General features: G+C 34.3%; 2 protein-coding genes across 5 annotated transcripts; one reads left to right on the forward strand and one right to left on the reverse strand.

Moving 5' to 3' along the window:
- Positions 1–2,628: 2,628 nt before the first annotated feature.
- LOC126778111 (MICOS complex subunit Mic60-like) lies at positions 2,629–19,331 on the reverse strand. 4 transcript variants are annotated; one of them, XM_050501499.1, is made up of 19 exons: positions 19,238–19,331; positions 18,272–18,450; positions 17,457–17,613; positions 16,951–17,041; positions 16,734–16,775; positions 16,266–16,337; positions 14,425–14,594; positions 12,740–12,866; positions 12,011–12,174; positions 11,376–11,501; positions 10,703–10,775; positions 9,615–9,703; positions 8,896–9,006; positions 7,819–7,936; positions 6,828–6,962; positions 5,353–5,456; positions 4,568–4,669; positions 3,740–3,825; positions 2,629–3,600 (listed from the first exon to the last, which is right to left on the reverse strand). In XM_050501499.1, exons 1-19 carry the CDS (start codon positions 19,280–19,282, stop codon positions 3,423–3,425), a joined length of 2,169 nt encoding a protein of 722 aa, XP_050357456.1. In that variant the 5' UTR covers positions 19,283–19,331; the 3' UTR covers positions 2,629–3,422. The 4 variants fall into 4 exon arrangements, with proteins under 4 accessions (XP_050357456.1, XP_050357457.1, XP_050357458.1 ...); XM_050501500.1 differs by lacking the exon at positions 16,734–16,775; XM_050501501.1 differs by lacking the exon at positions 16,266–16,337.
- A 461-nt stretch (positions 19,332–19,792) lies between these two features.
- Positions 19,793–20,613, forward strand: LOC126778300 (39S ribosomal protein L35, mitochondrial). Its single transcript, XM_050501796.1, has 2 exons — positions 19,793–19,919; positions 20,028–20,613. The coding sequence occupies exons 1-2, from the start codon at positions 19,898–19,900 to the stop codon at positions 20,531–20,533; spliced, it is 528 nt and encodes a 175-aa protein (XP_050357753.1). The 5' UTR covers positions 19,793–19,897; the 3' UTR covers positions 20,534–20,613.
- The last annotated feature ends 1,540 nt before the right edge of the window (positions 20,614–22,153 follow it).

The following is a 22,153-nucleotide window of genomic DNA, read 5'->3' on the forward strand; positions in this document are numbered from 1 at the left end:
CAAGAGTCGTCACGAACCGTCTCGCCAGACGACTTGACGAGTTCCAGCCCCCAGAGCAAGCCGGCTTTCGATCAGGCTACAGCACCGTGGACCACATCCATACTGTTCGGCAGATTGTGCAGAAGACCGAAGAGTACAATCAGCCGCTGTGTATGGCATTTGTGGACTACGAGAAAGCCTTCGACACCATCGGAACCTGGGCAGTGCTCGACTCATTGCAGAGATGTCATATCGATTGGAGATATATCGAGGTACTGAGATGTCTGTACAACGCCGCTACAATGACTGTCCACATCCAGGACTGTAAGACGAAGGCGATCCAACTGCGCAGAGGGGTGAGACAGGGGGATATAATATCCCCGAAACTGTTCACCAACGCGTTGGAAGACGTTTTCAAGACGCTGGATTGGACTAGGTATGGAGTCAATGTAAACGGCGAGTACATCTCACACCTTCGATTTGCCGACGATATCGTCATCATAGCAGAGTCGCTGGAACAACTCACCGAAATGCTGCGTAGCCTAGGCGAGTCTTCCCGGTGTGTCGGTCTCGGTATAAACTTGGCCAAGACCAAGGTCATGTTCAATAGGCATGTCGTGCCGGGACCGATATACGTCGAGGGGAAACCTCTCGAAGTTGTTAGTGAATATACCTACCTAGGACAGATAATACAAGTCGGTAGGAACAACTTCGAGAAGGAAGCCGATCGAAGAATTCGCTTGGGATGGGCAGCATTTGGCAACCTTCGTCAAGTCCTCAAGTCGTCTATACCTCAATGTTTGAAGACGAAAGTCTTCAACCAATGCGTCTTACCTGCCATGACATACGGTGCCGAAACGTGGACACTAACTGCGGGACTAGTCCACAAATTCAAAGTCGCTCAGCGTGCTATGGAGCGAGCTATGCTCGGAGTATCTTTGAAGGATAAGATCAGAAATGAGATTATCCGGAAAAGAACCGGAGTCACCGACATAGCTTGCAAAATTAGCAGGCTGAAGTGGCAGTGGGCTGGTCACGTATGTCGTAGGACCGATGGCCGTTGGAGCAGACGAGTCCTAGAGTGGAGACCGCGAATCGGCAAGCGCAGCGTAGGGCGCCCTCCAGCCAGGTGGACCGACGACCTTAAGAAGGTGGCGGGCACCAACTGGATGCGGAAGGCGGAGGACAGGGACCTTTGGTGCACCTTGGGAGAGGCCTATGTTCAGCAGTGGACAACGATTGGCTGTTGATTGATTGATTGAATGATTTTAAAATTGAAAAAATATTAAAAAAATACATATAACATAAAAGTCCCTAAAGGTTCAAGCGTTTTCCGAAAATTTTAAGACATTTTATTGCTTCAAAGTAAAATTTAAATAGAAACACTGAAAATAATAGACTCTTGTACAATGTTACATCGGTCGGACGGATGGGACACGAATAACAGGCAGTAACTGTTACAAATATCGATTACAAAAAATCATTATTAAAGATCATTGTTAAGTTTTTGTTACGAACGGGGGTCATTTTGGTTGGAGTTTCTTTAGCTGGTATAACTCTTTTTAGAAAAATAAGGTAAAAAAAAATTGTATTCTAATTTGAAAGTTGTTTACTTCCATGGTCTGAACCAACTATTTATATTTGGCGGGAGGTCCAAAAATAGCCCTGTAATATTAAATAGGTACTTATTATGAATATTGACCCACCGTCGCTTATATACCCAATGTTTTATATGTCTAGTGCAATAAAGAATTTCACACATAATACACCCACACCATCTCGTCACAGTTACAAGTATTTTAAAACGTTATTTTTTGGACTACTATTTCCCATCACTAGCCAGTCTGTCAAAAAGATCAAGCTAACTTGTACAGGTTATAGGTACACATTTATAAATTTCTTCACATTGTCTTTTTTTAGTCTTCAAAATTGTGTTTTATATATTTATGGGTTTTTGTCTTTGTTTGTTTATGTATTAAGCTGTGTCAGTAGATTTATTGGCATGTACAACGCATTTAGTTATGTACTCATCATATATATGAACATATACTCATGCAGAGTTTAACCGCTACACAGGTAGTTCAATAATGATGTTGTTTATTTGCATATTTTTACACATAATTTATTTAACACAATTGCACTCTTTATATGATGTCGAGTCGAGATGGCCTAGTGGTTAGAACGCGTGAATCTTAACCGATGATCGTGGGTTCAAACCCGGGAAAGCACCGCTGAATTTTCATGTGCTTAATTTGTGTTTATAATTCATCTCGTACTTGACGGTGAAGGAAAACATCGTGAGGAAACCTGCATGTGTCTAATTTCATTGAAATTCTGCCACATGTGTATTCTACCAACCCACATTGGACCAGCGTGGTGGAATAAGCTCCAAACCTTCTCCTCAAAAAGGGAGAGGAGACCTTGGCCCAGCAGTGGGACATTAACAGGCTGTTACTTGTCTACTCATTATTTTCACACACTTATAAGCCGACAGTAAACTAACATGACTTTAAGTAGCAATTGACAATTTCTTGACGTAAAAACCTCAATTTTTTTATTGAAGCGACCTGGTTTAAGCTCTGAATATGAAACCTTATAAGTTAGATATTAAGAGTTCGATGTTTGTAAAAGGAAAATAAAACAACCAAATGAAATAAATCATTCTCTAATTTTAAATTAAATACAATTTTTCATATTTACAAAGCTCACTAAACAACCACAGTGCATTTAATCTTTATTTATTATTTAATATTTTTTATAACATGATGGATAACGAAATTTACTTTTCGATAAATGCAGATATGTGGCAGAAACAAACGATTTGTTATATTGAACCTAAGGTGTATAGCTTTAAGTTACATAATCAAACAGCGTTCACGGTACTAGCTGATAATAAAACTAATTACAAGAAATATAACACTAATGTTAAATAAATAAAAGAACTAGTATAAGCAAAATTATGCTTTATTCTCTTTCAAATAAAGTTCGATTTCAATCGTTGCAATAGGAAAGTACATAGAAAAAAAAACAATCACAACTCTATTAAACCATCCAGATTTAATAGAGGTTAGGACTCTTGACATGAGGTCAAACATTATTTGCTTCATACTTATGTTAACAATGTATTGTATTGCAATTTGAACTCTATATCATTATAAAAAGTCCAAATTCATTTTTAAATAATATTATTTTATTCTCTCACAGATAAGTTCTGACTATAGAGAACTGGGTATTTGACAGAATATCTTTAATATGTAATTAAAAATACTTCAAATAATTAAAATAAACAATATATAAATCAGTTGTCAAACTATTAAATTGATGTTACAATCGAAATGAAACTACATTTTAAATTTCACCTTTTTTTCCTTAATATTTCACTTTTCATCTTCAAATGAAATAATCATCGAGTCAAATACCCCATATACCATAGACAATATGATCTATAGATAGAGTAACCCGGATACAGATGCGTGCGCCATGACAGCTTCCGCGGCTTGTCTTATCTCAAGATGGTGTCTCGCTTCTTCCGTCCAAGTCCTGGCAGCGGCCCGGGGGGCTCCTTGTAGGAGATTTACATAACGGAGAGCATTCGCCAAATTGCCGTGGTCCATGTGGTACCTTCAAATTAAAAACATATTTTACTTAAGACCGAGCAGTTTTGATATCATTATATTATTATAACGCTTTGATCACCAATAATACAATATATTTCAATTTTTGAAATAAACTTTTACTGATATTAAAGACGCTTAAATACCTTGCTCGTTGGATGATATCGAAGGTGTCCAATTTCGAGAAGTCAGTAGGCTGGTTTTCTAGTTCATCCTTGGGAATTTCGGCGAACTAAAATAAGAATAAATGATTTAATAATGACAAAAAGTGTCATATTATACTTATGTATCTTTCAATATACACAATAGCTAAGTTTATTATAGCAACAATGTGTTGTTGAGCACAAGTATTGTTAATACAATTAAAATCATACAAACACACACAAGTATACTGGTGGTAGAGCTTTGTGCAAGCTCGTCTGGGTAGGTACCACCCACTCATCAGATATTCTACCGCAAAACAGCAATACTTGATATTGTTGTGTTCCGGTTTGAAGGGTGAGTGAGCCAGTGTAATTACAGGCACAAGGGACATAAAATCTTAGTTCCCAAGGTTGGTGGCGCATTGGATATGTAAGCGATGGTTGACATTTCTTACAATGCCAATGTCTAAGAGCGTTGGTGACCACTTACCATCAGGTGGCCCATATGCTCGTCCGCCTTCCTATTCTATAAAAAAAAAAAAAGATATTCTATCGCAAAATTATATTGTTGTGTTCCGGTTTGAAAGGTGAGCCAATGTAATTACAGGCATAAGGGACATAACATCTTGGTTCCCAAGGTTGGTGGCGCAATGGAGATGTAAGCGATGGTTAACATTTCTTACAATGCCAATGTCTATGGGCGGTGGTGACCACTTACAATCAGGTGGCCTATGTGCTCATCCTTCCTATTCTATAAAAAAAAAAATTAAAAAATATATCAGTGCGATAATTAATTAACTTACAAGAATTATTAGACTATTTGAGACTTACCTTCTGGAAAAGTAGTTTAGACTGCAGCCAAGATAGAAAGTAGACTGGGAGAGATGCTCCGTCACGGCCAACGAGAGCCACTTTAACTGCTGTCTGTTCCAACTACGACAAGCAATAAACCGCAATGAACTTTAGAAGTAAAGTAACAGTAACAGCCTGTTAATGTCCCACTGCTGGGCTAAGGCCTCCTCTCCCTTTTGAGAAGGTTTTGAGCTTATTCCACGCTGCTCCAAAGCGGGTTGGTTGAATACACATGTGGCAGAATTTCGGCGAAATTAGACACATTCAGGTTTTCTCACGATGTTTTTCTTCACCGTCAAGCACGAGATGAATTATAAACACAAATTAAGTACATGAAAATTCGGTGGTGCTTGCCCCGGGTTTGAACCCACGATCATCGGTTAAGATTCACGCGTTCTAACCACTAGGCCATCTCGGCTTGAACTTTAGAAATTAACCGAAAATTTTAAGATAAAGAGTGAAAGACGATCAGTCTTTTGTTGAATTTATAAAGATAAATACATTTTGGAAATGATAAATTTACTAAATATGCATTTATTAAATTCATTATATTTATAATGTACAGTTATGATATTGCGAACATATTATTATTTTGTTGTTTCGGTTCTTTTAATAATTATTTTTTTTTAATAGTAAAAGTAACTACGACTATTGTGTTAAGGTTTAACTAACTTACTACTATTGGATGACATGTTTAGAAACGTTATTTATTGAAAAAAAAAATATAAAACATATTGATATTTTACATTGATAGTTTTGTTTACCTTATCAAATTTTTCTCGTAAGGCTTTTTCAGTTAGAATTCCTTTTTCTCGTACTTCCTCAGGGATGCCCTTCAATACAGTTTGAACTAATTTGTCGTCTTTGCCTTGTAAAAAGAAAAAAAAACCATAGAAAATTGAAAGCTTAAAGTATTACTATAAAATGAAATTATTGAATTATACTGAATTAGGTTTTCAAAATTAAAAGTAAACTTAAAGTAACTCATATTAAGTTATAAATAGATACGTGCAAAAGAAGACTATATACATTTGTATTGTTGTCTAATAAAGGAATATAAAAGTGTACTAGACTACAAACTTTTCTATGGCGAACCACCATCAGCAAAACAATGACCTTTGGGAAAATTTGGAATTAAAGTTGGCGGTCACCAACAAAATAGGCCTTGAGCCGGTAGGCGTGGTTGGTGGATGCTTGCCTTTCACGCCGAAGGTTGTGGGTTCGATTCCCACCCAGGACAGATATTTGTGTGCATGAACATGTCTGTTTGTCCTGAGTCTGGGTGTATTTATCTATATAAGTATGTATTTACAAAAGAAAAATAGTATATGTAGTATATAAGTTGACTGATTTCCATAGTACGAGCTCTGTACAAGCTTAATTTGGGATCAGATGGCAGTGTGTGAAAAATGTCCCAGTATACTATTATTATTAATTCTTTGTATCTTTTTTAATATCTCCCATTTAACAGGAGTATATTAACTATCACGCGGGCCATGACCAAGCGTGAAAGGTTTTTTAAATATTAAATTGACAATGGGGATGTGAGGAATTTTCGAGTAAGTGTGGTGTTCAGTACGACTGCTTACGTAAAAGTGCGGGAGTGGACTTGGATATTTGGAGAATATTGAGATTAGTCTTAAGTGTTTTTGGGATAATGCCTGTACTGGAGAGTATAATTGGTAAAATTTTCACTGTTTATTGACCATTGTTTTTTAATCTCAGTAGCCAATTCTATTTATTTTATTACTTTTTCATTGTGTGTACTGAGTAAGTTGTGTGTGTTACATACTGCAATATCGATTATAAAAACTATTTTGTTGTTTTTGTTATATCCGGCCTATTATAACCGTAACCGTAACAGCCTGTGAATGTCCCACTGCTGGGCTAAAGGCCTCCTCTCCTCTTTTTGAGGAGAAGGTTTGGAGCTTACTCCACCACGCTGCTCCAATACGGGTTAGTGGAATAAACATGTGGCAGAATTTCAGTGAAATTAGATACGTGCAAGTTTCCTGACGATGTTTTCCTTCACCGTATAGCACGAGATGAATTATAATCACAAATTAAGCACACGAAAATTCAGTGGTGCCTGCCCGGGTTTGAACCCACGATCATCGGTTAAGATTCTCGCGTTCCTACCACCGTGCCATCTCGGCTCGGTCTCGGTCTACTATAATGTATGGTTTATTATTATTATAAAACAGATGGAAACAGTGACGGGTATATGTATCGGGCTCACCGGCGGCCTCGAGCGCGCGTATCTCGGTGCGCAGCGGAGCGCGCGCGTCGGCGCGGCGCGTGGCGGCGTGCAGCGCCTCGGCCGCCGCCCACAGCGACTGCGAGCGCCGCGCCTCCGCCTCCGCCTTGGAGCGCACTGCGACACGCGTTACGTGTGGTTACTCTCCCGTGCCTCGACAACCGAGTTGTCGTTTGAAGCCGTTGACGTTCGTCCGAACTCTTCGGTCGCGTCGGATTTTCTATACCGTTGACTTAGGAGTGTGACGTAATGGAGAGTATAATTGTGTTTGCACAGTCTGATGATAACATAATCATCTTTTTTTTTTTAAATGTGTTGTATGACTTTTTCTTTTATGAATGTTCTATTTTACGACATCGACATTAATATTAGACGAGCAATGTTTATATTTATTATATAAACATTGCTCGTTATTGACAGATTGTACATACTACACAAAATTTATAACATCATAATGTAAGCTTAAAATCTTGGAGTGAGTTAATTTGAATCTAGCATAAAAACTTTGTTTGTAAAATTGTTCCTCCCACTGATCTTTTATTTAGAATAGGTTATAAAAATGTGAGTTTTTTCTTTCACGACGAAGTAAGCTTAAGTTTAACTAGCAATATTATTGAGCTTGCATGAAACTAACTAAAAAATAAAGTAAGAGCCAGTGAGCGAAGACCGGCCTCCGTTGAAGGAGAAATTTTAGATCTTATGCAACCGAGCTTCACCATTGCGGGTTTGATAGATATACATGAGGCGGAATTTCAGTGAAATAAGGCACATGTAAGTTTCCTCACTATGTTTTCCATCTACGCCGTGCACGAGGTGAATTATAATCACAAATTAAGCACATGAAAACAAATTCTTTCAATCAATTGTTCTTTTTTACGTTTGAGCCTCCAATCATCAGTTACTCTCACTCGGCCCTCTCGGCTCCCACTCACATATAAGTGATTTCAGATAAAATACGAAAATTACAACTTACATTTGAGTGTCTGTTCAATGGCCTTTAGCTTCCCAGCCATAGCGGCAAGCTCCTTCTTGAACGTAACTCGTTCCCTTTCCACTTGCTCGGACACTGAACGACTGAATTTACCCAATACCTGAAATAATTTATATGTTTATAGATAGATATGTACTTAAAATATAAAAACGTAATACGTGGTTATTAATGTAACGTTGGATCGATTACTATGAAGTTGGTACAAAGGCCTGTCAGATCTCTTCTGGAACTTGGCTAGTCTAATTTGACGAGCCGGTTGGCGTGGTTGGTAGATACTTGCCTTTCACGTCCAAGGTTGTGGGTTCGATTCCCACCCAGGACAGACATTTGTTTGCATGAAAATATATGTTTGTCCTAAGTTTTTTTTTTTTTTTATAGAATAGAAAGGCGGACGAGCATATGGGCCACCTGATGGTAAGTGGTCACCAACGCTCTTAGACATTAGCATTGTAAGAAATGTCAACCATCGCTTACATATCCAATGCGCCACCAACCTTGGGAACTAAGATTTTATGTCCCTTGTGCCTGTAATTACACTGGCTCACTCACCCTTCAAACCGGAACACAACAATATCAAGTATTGCTGTTTTGCGGTAGAATATCTGATGAGTGGGTGGTACCTACCCAGACGAGCTTGCACAAAGCCCTACCACCAGTCTGGGTGTAATTACATATATAAGTATGTATTTACAAAATAAAAGTAGTATATGTAGTATATCAGTTGTCTGGTTTCCATAACACAAGCTCTGCTTAATTTGGGATCAAATGGCCGTGTGTGAATAATGTCCCAGGATATTATAAAAAAATAAATATTATATTAGTATTTTTTTATATAAATATTACAAAAATGCTTCAAAGTTACCTATAACGATCAATAATCGACCTAATATTAATAACTCTACGGTTCAGATTTCCATTAACCTTACTAATACACTAAAAACAAATATTAACAAAATTTAAATAACTACATATCTTCAACAAGAAAACAAAATAAGAATTTATATGAATAACAATTAGGTTCAAATTTCAATAAACTTTGAAGCTATTCAAGTTACTTACCTCTTTTTCTTTCTTAGCAAGTCTGTCTTGTAGGACTTCCTGTTGAATCTCAAATTGCTTCTTAAGCTGTTCTTTAAGTACCTTATTCGCTTCAGCTTGGATTTCCAAACTCTGAAACAGAAAATGCATTGTAATATTTTGTTGGTCAAAATGTATAAACGTTTCAGTGACCGAGTGGATAGAACTGTGGATTGGAACCGTTGTATTTATATATATATTATAGAATTGGAGGGCGGACGAACATATGGGCCACCTGATGGTAAGTGGTCACCAACGCCCATAGTCATTCGCATTGTAAGAAATGTTAACCATCGCTTACATCGCTAATGCGCCACCAACCTTGGGAACTAAGATGTTATGTCCCTTGTGCCTGTAATTACACTGGCTCACTCATCCTTCAAACCGGAACACAAAAATACCAAGTACTGCTGTTTTGCGGTTGAATATTTGATGAGTGGGTGGTACCTACCCAGACGAGCTTGCACAAAGCTCTACCACCAGTAATATAATAATTCACCTCATGCTCGACGGTGTAGGAAACCTGGATATGTTGAATGAAAATCTTCCACATGTGTACCCGACCCACACTGGAGCAATTTTAGTATAAGCTCCAAACGTTCTCCTCAAAAAGGAATCAATGCCTTAGCCCAGTGGAAGATTTACAGGCTTACGTATTATTTAAATCATGTTTGAATCCAAATAGAAGAATAAAACAGTACCCTCTTCTGGAATTCCCGTTCTTTTTCTAATCTTTCTCTCTTAATTGTGTCTTCAACTTTCGCTTCAATTATTGCCTTTTCATCATGACCTGGAGACAAATGTTATAGTCAACTTAATAAATAATATAATAATAATAATAATATACTGGGACATTTTTCACACACGGCCATCTGATCCCAAATTAAGCTTGTACAGAGCTTGTACTATAGAAACCGGACAACTGATATACTACATATACTATTTTTCTTTTGTAAATACATACTTATATAGATAATTACACCCAGACTAAGGACAAACAGAGATGTTCATGTGCACAAATATCTGTTCTGGGTGAGAATCGAACCCACAACCTTCGGCGTGGAAGGCAAGCATCCATCAACCACGCCAACCCGCTCGTCATATTTAGTAAATAAATTAATATAGTAATAAGCTTTTTAAAATAAATTTGTATATCTATACATTAACAGTTGATTTAAAATAAATTATTTGTCTTACAAAATATGTTATTTTTTCAAAAACTGTTCGTTTCTGAAACGAAAACTAACACAGTATGCGACATGTATCTTTAAACATGTCTTTAACTGATTCCAATAATTCATTTCAAATTAAAAAAATATATAAAATATTATTACTATTTTTGCATCTTACATACAATTGTAAAATATGAGATTAAAAAAAAAATCCCGCTGATTTTATTTCACTAGTTCTTCTCTTAGGTCTGAATTGTTTATTTCCAAACGATAAGCAACTGTAACGCTTTTATATTGAATAAAGTTTATTGACTTTGACTTTTGGTCAAAGACAGACAAACACCTTGTTTTTGAATTGACATGACAGATGACATCATAGATCGAAATCTAAAATAATCTTTAATATGGATTCGTGAAAAAATGGCGTTTGCAATGTAGACGAAGTTGTTATCGGAACATTGGAATTAAAATTAAAGCGAACATAAATAATTAAGTGGAATAGTGTTGTGTTATAAATAAAAGATATATTAATAAATAAATATTATGCAAACTATATGGAAAATGTAAATTTAAAGTTTGTCTTTATTCATTCTAATATTGGAATGTGCTATACTTACATTCAATTGCTCGGTTGATCTTCAACTCTCTCAACGTTTGCAGTTCAGCTATTTCATTTTGTAGATATTGAATCTGAAATTATATCATTGATGATATTTTAACCTAAACGTGAATAATGAAATTGATAATTGTATTTATATATATATAATAGATACAAATTATTACTTGTAGAAATATTTGAATATTGTTTATTTTGATTATATGAAATTTTAATTTATATAATGTATAAATGTACTGTAATGCTTCGAAGTTATCTTTAACAATTAATAATCGACCTAATATTAATAACTCTATGGTTCAAATTTCCATAAACCTAATTTTATTTTTATATAAAACCATTACAAAACATAAACCTTACTAATATTAGTAAGGTTGTATGCTACTCTTATTTAGGCTGTATCCATGTAATACGAAAAATACAGATATATTTTCTGATAGTAATTAATGGTAATGTAATGCCTAATGGTAAGAAATCGATTTTCCCCATAGACAATTTTAAGAGGGTATTATTATAGAGCATTCTCAACAGTCATTGATAATAAAGATAGTAAATATGTCCTACGTTTTTAATTACACATTTAATCCTTTAAAACTGGATGCAGGAAAATAAGATGGACAGAGAGCAAAATACTATAGAATTCTATGAAACTAAGATATGTATATAAGAGTGACCTGTTTGAGAGTGTACATAAGTAGCAGGTCGGTGTCTCCGCGAATGTCGAGCTGTCTCGCACTGAGGTCCAGTCCGGGGAACAACATCTGCAGCTCCTCCTTGTAGGCCATGCGGGCTGCTTCTACCTGGAACAGTTACTTACTCATTCGTTTCAATTGTTTATAATTTATTTAAATAGTGTAATAAATTCGACAACTCCTCAAATGGAGAGGAGAGGGTAGGACGCCTTTGTCCAATAGGAACATTTCGAAGCTTTGACTAAGAAACTCTTACAGAATTATCTTCATGATAATAAGAAATTCTTTAAAAAATTCAAATATTTAGACGGGCCGGTTGGCGTGGTTGGTAGATCCTTGCCTTTCACGCCGAAGGTTGTGGGTTCGATTCCCACCCAGGACAGACTTTTGTGTACATGAACATCTCTGTTTGTCCTGAGTCTGGGTGTAATTATCTACATAAGTATGTATTTACAAAAGAAAAGTAGTATATGTAGTATATCAGTTGTCTGGTTTCCATAGTACAAGCTTTGTACAAGCTTAATTTGGGATCAGGTCATGTGTGAATAATGTCCCTGTATATTAATATTATTTACAAGACGCTTCAGTTATTACAAGTGAATGTCCAAACATCCTACCTTATTCCAGTACTTGTCACTGAGTACGGCTTTGTTGCAGCATTCCTTGTAAGCAGTCTCGACTTCGTTCAAATCAGCTCTGAACTGTTTAATGTATCTGTTTGTTGCTGCGACGCTCTCCGGTGGCGCTTGGACGCCTGCTTTTATCATACGATCGAGGGTGTCTGTGGGAAAAATTTAATAGTTATAAACTAGTTTTATTATAACAGTCAGTAATCTGTATTCAGGCAAATGTTTTGCAAGACAGTGTTGTTTTTCAATTAAGATTTGTAGCCCTATGTTATATTGTCTAAAATCTTTTCCAATAAGTAGATTTCTCAGCATAGTTCTTTTCGAAATGATGCAGTATATAAGTATCCAGTTGACCGTACTGGTTTAGTCAGTACAAGATCAATAGTCAGCAGGCAGGAGTGCCAACACTGAGATTAAAACTAGATATGCAAACTATATAGACCGAGAATTTTGGAAATATAGTGTAAATTGATATCGAACAAATACAACAAGACAGCAACTTGACAGAAAACAGAGACAACAGTTAACAGTTGCAACATGTTCATATATATATTGACATCTGCTTTGCTTATGTTATTACAGAGTAGCCAGACTACAGAGGAATTATTATTAATTAAATTTATAAAGAATTTTTTTCGTTGTTTCACGTAAAGTTTTGTATATGTATGTATGATAAAGTTGACATAATAAGCAAATAAATGATGATAATGTACTAACCGATAGCCAATTTGGCTTTGCTCGCAGCCTCTTGAGCTATTTTAACGGTATTGTTGCGTTCGTTCTGCGCGCTCTGTAGAGCCGAGAAATGCTTTCTATCCAAGTCGTCCAGTGACGACTCCACGATCTACAACAAATCAATAAATAGATAAATATTTACAGTTAAAATTTTATTGTCATTATGATTGTACATTTTTTTTATATAGAATAGGAAGGCGGACGAGCATATGGGCCACACCAGACGACCAATGGAATACACCCAGACGAGCTTGCACAAAGCCCTACCACCAGTATGCAATTATTAATTGCATTAAGCAAATAATGGCATTATTATATTTTATTATAGGCACAAGAGACAGAACATCTTAGATCCCTTGTTTGGAGCTGCGTAGTTTTTTTTTTTTTTACAGCGCGAGTGTCTTGAGCGAAGGTGAACAGTACTTCGTGTCGTGGTTATGTTAACTAGGGCTTAGAATACTTCACTCGTCGCTTTTCTTCATTGCTACAACGCATTACTGTTGAAAATACAAGCCACAAAATTTCTCTAAAAACCGCTTCGTGTTTGTCACAGCGCGTTACGTAATATTTCGAAAGATACAATAACACGAATTACTGGTGGTAGGGCTTTGTGCAAGCTCCTCTGAGTAAGTACCACCCACTCATCAGATATTCTACCGCAAAACAGCAATACTTGATATTGTTGTGTTCCGGTTTGAAGGGTGAGTGAGCCAGTGTAATTACAGGCACAAGGGACATAAAATCTTAGTTCCCAAGGTTGGTGGCGCATTGGATATGTAAGCGATGGTTGACATTTCTTACAATGCTAATGTCTAAGAGCGTTGGTGACCACTTACCATCAGGTGGCCCATATGCTCGTCCGCCTTCCTATTCTATAAAAAAAAAAAAAAATTCCATAGAAGTATATATCTTCATCTTAGTTGAAGAAGATTTGCATGTTAAACCAACACAGAAAATAAAAGAGGTGCATACAATAGTTTCGAAATGCAGAGATAGAGCAGTGGTTTGAATGCGTCAATCTTAACCGATGATCGTGGGTTCAAATCCGGGCAAGCACCACTGAAATTTCATAAACTTAATTTGTGTATATAATTGATCTCGTGCTTGACGGTAAAGGAAAACATCGTGAGGAAACCTGCGTTTGTCTAATTTCACCGAAATTCTGCCACATGTGTATTCGACCGACCCGCATTGGAGCAGCATGGTGGAATAAGCTCAAAACCTTCTCCTCAAGAAAGAAGAAGAGGCCTTAGCCCAGCAGTGGGACATTCACAGTTACCGTACAATAGTTTACAGAGCTGATATAGCTCTATATCTAATACATTCAAGTGGAAACTAATAGCTGGTAATTCACTGGTGGTAGGGCTTTGTGCAAGCTCGTCTGGGTAGGTACCACCCACTCATCAGATATTCTACCGCAAAACAGCAATACTTGATATTGTTGTGTTCCGGTTTGAAGGGTGAGTGAGCCAGTGTAATTACAGGCACAAGGGACATAAAATCTTAGTTCCCAAGGTTGGTGGCGCATTGGATATGTAAGCGATGGTTGACATTTCTTACAATGCCAATGTCTAAGAGCGTTGGTGACCACTTACCATCAGGTGGCCCATATGCTCGTCCGCCTTCCTATTCTATAAAAAAAAAAAAAAAAAAGCTGAACATCTGACCTTGAACAGTGCCTTGTTATACGTGGCACATGATTGCGTGGCCTTCTTGTAGTTGTCAACCGCTATCTTGGTGTTCTCGTGCATATCCTGTTCAAGTTCAACCATGTCTTTGGTTATCATTATGGGCGCAGGACTTTGAGGATCACATTTCTCAGTTTGCACGAGTGTCGCTGGAAATATTTTAGATCATTACGGTATGTGTCACGTACATTCTGTTTAGCGCGAAAGCAAACGCATGCTCGGAATGAAGATAACATTAGCGAAGTGCTTTATTTATATATACATATATGTCATTGTAATTACAATGCCAGTGCGTACAGCTAATATTTCAGCGTTCGTACGCGATTTTTGCGAACGATTGAACTAAACTTAAGCTTAGCGATAAGATCACGGCGCTGACATCATTCGTACAAGTCTAGAAAGCGCTTCATAAAAACAAATATACTATTACAGGTGAGAATAACGAAATAATTGTATAGACATGAACTAGTTCTTTAAGTTTAATCACGAAGGAAATGATTAACATACAATGGTATAATTATTATTATAATGCATATTAATAATTAAAATACATCTTGTAATAAAGTATAAAGCCGAGATGGCCCAGTGTTGAGAAAATGTGAATCTTAACCGATGATCGTGGGTTCAAACCCGGGCAAGCATCACTGAATTTTCATGTGCTTAATTTGTGATTATCATTCATCTCGTGCTTTACGGTGAAGGAAAAAATCGTGAGGAAACCTGCATGTGTCTAATTTCACTGAAATTCTGCCACATGTGTATTCCACCAACCCGCATTGGAGCAGCGTGGTGGAATAAGCTCCAAACCTTCTCCTCAAAAAGAGGAGAGGAGGCCTTTAGCCCAGCAGTGGGACATTCACAGGCTGTTACGGTAATAAAGTATAAAAAAAACTGTTGGTGATCCATTAAAGAAATAAACATAGCCAGCATAAAAATAAATAATAAGTACGGAGATATAACATTTTAATTGTCAGAATAGTTAATATTTCTTAAAATACCAATATCTATAGATAATCAATTGGCTGCGGTAAATTAATATATATATATATATATATATATATATATATATAATTAATGAAACTATTTTTCTTTAAAGTATACAAATTTCAGAAACAAATATTGTTATAAGTAACTTTATAATTGCACAATCAATCGCTTTGATTTGACAAAAACTATTAAATGTTTTAGGTAATGTCTCTAACTCTGTCAAGCTTATATATCTACGGATTTCGACGTCTTAGATTCAAATCCCAGACCAGGCCAAAATAACAAGTTAGTAGGCTTTTGTTATTTCTCAGTAATAACAGTAAGCCTTAAGCACTTAAAACAGTCAGACCTGCGCTCGATCTCTTACTGTCTTAAGACTGAGAGAATACAGAAGAGTATCTATGTTAGTGCTCAAATTTGTGCACTATAATATGTACCTTGTTTACTAGTAGCACGCTAGTTTTACAAGAGGATCCTAGAAAGCAATAAAAATGCCTCGGTTGCTAAATTAAAAAAATCTTAAGGTACACTTGTACGCTAAAGGTTATTATACAATAAGTGAGATTATAGATGATAGAGCACTTTGGTAATGAAACGATTGCACCTGGATATTTTTTTTTATACAAAAAATTTGTAAACAACACATGATAAAAAAACCGGCTGAGTTTCTTTTACCGGTTCTTCTCAAGTCTGGGGTTCATGCCCGAACCAGTGGTTTCCAAATTTAACAACCAATAAGTAAGTATAGCACTTCTATGCTAAATAAATAATTTTGATTTGATTTAATTTGAGTAATCCTCGAGGTTTGCAGAAGTTCTTTCAAAAATACTCACCCGGTGTTTCAACTTCAGGCGTGTCAATTTTCTTCTCTTCCACATACAATGGTTGGAAAGTCGGTGGCGGCACTATTAGAAATGAAATGATATCTATGTTAGTTGTTAATCTAAAACCACACAATTAAGTATAAGCCCGCTACAGTATAATTTTTAAAGGATTTGTTACTGTACTGGTAGAAAGTGAAAGGTGTGAAAAGGTGCTGTTATTATACTAATATTAATTACATAATCATGAAAATTAAAATTTTATGATATGATTTAAAAATAAATAGTTTATAAAGAAAGTCTTGGAGGCTGTAGTAATAAAAACAAAGGAATTATTATAAGTTTGTAATGTGTTTGTGCAACATAATATGACATAACATAACATATGTTATTAATATTGAACCTGGGACATTCGCATAGCTAGATTCATTGCAAATGAGTGAAAGAAGAATTTAGGATTATTTTGTCTTAAAGGGTTACCTTTGGTTTTAATTTTTTCAGGAAAAACTTTTTTATCCGATGCTGCATGAAAAATATTTATTTTAAGATTAACATATTAAAGACTTATTATGTTCATTGAGCGATTTAGTTTTTTTTTATGTTGAAGTAAGAAAGAATTTTCTATCTTATTCAGCCGATTATTATGACATAAGCCTTTTTAGGATTGCGATATAAACATAAAATCATATTTTCTCACATTCATAGGTCTTCTTTGCGAAATCCTTGGCTGCATCTTTTTCTATATTTTGTTCTGATCTTTGTTTGAAATCAAGCGGTGAAACACCTTCCTGTGAAAATAAAATTAATAGAATTCTAAACTTATCTTATAGTACAATGAGCTAAGTCTACAACCGAATAATAAGTAAATGGTGCCTTGGAATACTTCTTATAATAATTTAGTTATTTGCATTTGTAATTTATAGAAATTTTGAAGACTACCCTGGACAAACAGAATGACAGACAAAAAAAATATTGTTATGGTTTTGTCACAAGACACTCAAATTTTATTTATTTGTGTAGATGTTATATAGTCATTTTAAATTTAGATATTGTTGTGTGCAGCCAATACATTAATAAGTTCTAAGCATTTTTCAATTTCAATTAAAAAATTCTTTTAATTTTCTTTAAGATTTTGTGTAGGTAAAATTATGTTATGTAAACATTTGAAGTATACAATGGAATATTTTATAAGCACAAAATTACCTTTCCAAACAAAAAGTTGCTAATAGAAGTTGTTGCTTTACTAAACTGGTTAACAGTTGACTTCCAGTATGTTGTGTTCTCTTGGTAAACGAGAGCCACAAAATCGTTTGCCCAAGGGGCATTTGATTCCAACCAGTTGCGTGCATCAGGACTGGATCTAAAGAACACAAATTATATAAATTGGATTCATAAGTAAAAAATATGTAAAGAACTTGCTTGTTCAATGTGTTCTCACCTGCTTCACTAGGCCTAAATTAAAATACAACATTTTTTTTTTATATTATACTTTTACTTAGAGCTTGTTTCTTTGAACACACTGAAAATCTACTCATCCAATTGAATTGAAAAAATCTTTTTGTCTTAGACATATAGCTTATTTACCAATAACAATCCAAATAATTAGTTCTATTGAACTACAAAAATTACATTTCATAGACTATTTCACAACATATTTAACTCAACCTATATATATTTAGTATCATATATTTTTCAACCTGATTGAATCATAACTAGTATAACTAAAATAAACATAATAGCTGTCTAAACATATATAAAATATCAATTTCAAAATAGCAAGGATTTCTTTTCTATCTTTTTTGTTGAAAAAACTACTAAACCAAGATACTTATAACTGAAGATAAAGAAATGGTTTTAGTATATAATATTATTAAATAAGTAGCTATCCTTTACTGTTTCACCTGCTTAAATTTAGTGAAATGGCAAAAGGTGAATTTCATGTTCTTGTTGCATGTAAATTAAAAAGTATAAAAGCCTCTATTATTAGTAATATGATATTTAATATTCTTTAAACATACTTAGCATAAACAACAGCTGCTCCAGTTAAAACAGTAGCACCAACGGTCCCCCAGAATAGTTTACGAGATTTTGGCTTTTCGGTGTTGCGTTTTTCCTGATCTTGCTGTGCGTACCGTCGCCGCGGTGCTCTCATAACTATCAGTGCCGCACATGATCCGTCCCCTATTTGTTTTCTTACCTGCAAAAAAAAAATTTAAAATTAGAATTATCTATATATACAAATTTTTAATAATATCCATATTTAAATTCTTAATATTACTTTTTATGAAACTTAAGTGCCACATAAGATAGAAGAAACATGAATATTACATACCTAATTGCCGATAAAATATTTAATTCTTATTTGTTATAGGCTTATTATGTATATATTTTTCTGTATATTCATTGTCATCCTTAATAATATTTTTACCTAACAGTATTAACATTTTAATGATGTACCATAACTAATGTATTTGTGTTTTTATGGACGTCATTTTTAAATATTAACTTTATTTAATGACTATGTATAATGTGATGCTTTTACGAAGAACATTTGTCAAAAAACCTTTACAATCTCTATTTAACTATCTATTTAATGTATCTCCTGTTGGTTGTCCAAAATAAAATAAATAAATGAACAAAAATGTTGCGGCCAAACTCAGAGCTCAGCTGATTGTCATTGACGGTTGGTTTTCTAACAACTTATAGGTTATTTACAAAAATGACGTCCACCGATTGTTATGTAAGCTACAACAACAACAAACGTTGTTGTGTTATATGATTTAATTATGAAAAAATAAAGAATGATCTTAATATTGCATATCTTTCAAGTATCATAAACTTGAAAAGTAAAATATATCGCTACTCAACTAAAAACAAGAACATATTATACAAGTTACGTTAATTAGACAAGAAAGCTTTAAAACTATTTTACAACTTTTTCCACAGTTTTGATTATTCAAATGTTATAAAAATCGTATACATACCAAAACTAAATTAGGATTGGTTAAATGATTTGAAAATCTATACATTTTCGGCACTGATTCTATTCCACTCGGGCTGTCAAAAGCAAGAAAGATTCTTATTTTACCATAGACAAAATATAAAAACAGATTTATAAACGAAGGCTTATTATTGCACGGCCTTACATTTAAACTTTGCTTAGCGGCTTTTAGATAATCACAAATTTCACTTTTTCTGTCATTATTGATTCGTATATTAATTTTTATATACCGTTCTTACATATAACATTGTTTAGCCAGTAATTAGTTATTCGATCAGTAATCACTACCTAAACAATGTTATAAGGCTGATACATAGAAACTATCGGAATCGTTAATAATACTTATATACATACGTAAACTTGACGTCATTTTTAAAAACAAAAAGTATACTCTCATAAAATTGTTCTACATAATTGTGATGAAAAAAGTACTTCCAATGAAACCAACAAAACATCTCATAATCTAATATCTGAAATTTCTTCAATAGATATTTTACACTAATATGTAGTCAATGTTCTGTGATTTATATTATATATAGCTCTGTGTAAAATTGACATTGACGTATTTCTACTTTTAGTTTCGATTTTCCAAAATTTATTTAATAGAAATTATTTATTATAAAGAGAAAACGGATGTTCGAAAATGTACCGCTGTGCAATATCAGGTTATACTATTAAAGCAGTGTAGCATATAATACGCTACTTGCTGTAGTCAGTTTGTATAATTTATTCTTACAATCCCATTTTGAGGTTATATATTTATTCTATTTCAGTTTTTCGAAGTATACGACCATTAACAATACCATATTATTGTAATGCATCCAGAATTATTTCCAACCAGCCGAGATGTTTCTCTACATTAAATTCAATTAATACGATATCATCTGGCTTACCAAATGGATCTTTGGTAAATAACAAACAAATATTAGATATATCTAAGAATCTGATAGTTCCGGTCAGAACTGTCACGAAATTCAGCCTGAAAAGTGGTAAAAGAAAGACAGTCAAAGCGGTAGTAAAAAGGTTCTTTAGGTTACACTGGGGAGGTTGGATTAGAACAAAAATTGGTAGACATAAGAAATTATGGAAAAAATCACCCCCGCAGAAGAGACGCTTGAGACAACACGTATTCTGTAATGGAACTCAAAATACATTATTAGACAAAATGGTTACTAGATATTGGAAAAAACCTAAATACTATGTTGAAGATCCATATGCTCCATACCACACGAGAGAAGAATTCCCGTACACAAGGAAAAAGCCCAGAGATATATATTAGATGTTTGAGTAAAGTTTATAATATAGGATTCATTTTGTCTTAGTTTGATTTAAATACATAAAAAAACTTGAAAATATAAATGTTGTTTTAATTTAACATTCATAATCATGTAAAAAAACCCTTGCTATGTTGTTCACTACAATATTATTTAAAATATTATTATCATTATAAATTATATAATCTGTAAATATAGCTTGGTAATTTTCAGGATAAATAAATTTCATCATGATAAATTGTATGTGTAATTACTATGATTTGTGTAGAGTAGCGTAGCTATCAAGTTCTTGAATGTCTTAATAAAAGTCTTGGGAAATTCATTCATTCAATCATTGGGAAAATGAGATAACTATATTATGATTTATTAGTATGGTAATCTAATATGATGGTTTAAAGAATGCTTAGCGTTGATGGTGCACATGTACATTCGTATTTACTACTTATATAATAATAATATACTGGGACATTATTCAAACACAGCCATCTGATCCCAAATTAAGCAGAGCTTGTACTATAGAAACCAGACAACTGATATACTACATATACTACTTTTCTTTTGTAAATACATATTTATATAGATAATTACGCTCAGATTCAGGACAAACAGACATGTTCATGTACACAAATGTCTGTCCTGGGTGGGAATAGAACCCACAACCTTCTGCGTGAAAGGAAAGTATCTACCAACCACACCATACGGCTTGTAAAAAATATTTATTTGTGTAGGGATATCCAAAAAAATCATATAGTATAAGTGGTGCAAGATTATAATAAAAATGTGGGGTTTATAAATTGCATACAGATACTTATAAACTTTAAATATTTTGTAGGTATAAGCTAGGAATATATCAAATCAGTCAAAAGGCTATGTATGAGTGGGGTCTGAGCCAGATAAATTTATAGTAATTAATATTATACATATTAATCAATTTTTTTAACTTTCGTCATTTAAAGTCGAAAGTATTTAAGTAATGACTTACGGATCTTGTTCTTTACCGTCATAAGCAAGTTTAAAGTTGCACAGCGTACTGAAAAAATGTAATCTTTGGTATTTCGCTATCCGCCCGATTTTTATGATGAAATCTGAAGGTCGAAAGTAATTAACAAAGCAGGGTCAGAATGACGATATGACAGTGGAGCTAATCAAGGTGCTATGGACGGTTTTTTTTGTCTTGCTGCAACCTATACTATATAATTAAAAAGGGGATTAACGTATCTACTACTGAAAAAAAATCACAATAATTATAATCACTGAAACCTTTAATCGATAGGATTTTTCTATAAAACAACCATTTTTAATCTGATAGCATTTCTATTTTATATGTCTACAACAGATAGTATAAAAACTTTTATGTATTAGGAGATACAAATACAAAACATCGCTACTTGTTTTTTTTAGTAATCTTTCAGTAATATTATAGGTCTAGTTTAATAGAATTTGTTCTAAAATTAAACAAATAGCATGAAGTTTAATAAAATTTATTTTGTTGATATTTTAAAGAACCAAAACTACAGTTCTTTATTACAAATTCTATTAATGTAGAGGATTAGTTATACATACATATTTAGTTGTTCAAAAAAATTCTACTTGGAATCTCTATGGGTACAAAGTTTACGGCATGA

Source organism: Nymphalis io, chromosome 25, assembly GCF_905147045.1.
Source record: "Nymphalis io chromosome 25, ilAglIoxx1.1, whole genome shotgun sequence".
Taxonomy (NCBI): Eukaryota; Metazoa; Arthropoda; class Insecta; order Lepidoptera; family Nymphalidae; genus Nymphalis; species Nymphalis io.

What these genes read in the sequence shown, in the direction of transcription:
- LOC126778111 (XM_050501499.1), bottom strand. Translation starts at nt 19,282, where the DNA reads ATGTATAGATTTTCAAATCATTTAACCAATCCTAATTTAGTTTTG. An exon ending in AACGGGAATTCCAGAAGAGG is followed by an intron (nt 9,007 to 9,614) that starts GTACTGTTTTAT and finishes TTTCTGTTTCAG; the next exon opens with AGTTTGGAAATCCAAGCTGA. An exon ending in TACGAGAAAAATTTGATAAG is followed by an intron (nt 4,670 to 5,352) that starts GTAAACAAAACT and finishes TGCTTGTCGTAG; the next exon opens with TTGGAACAGACAGCAGTTAA.
- LOC126778300 (XM_050501796.1), top strand. Translation starts at nt 19,898, where the DNA reads ATGTACCGCTGTGCAATATCAG. An exon ending in GTACCGCTGTGCAATATCAG is followed by an intron (nt 19,920 to 20,027) that starts GTTATACTATTA and finishes ATTCTATTTCAG; the next exon opens with TTTTTCGAAGTATACGACCA.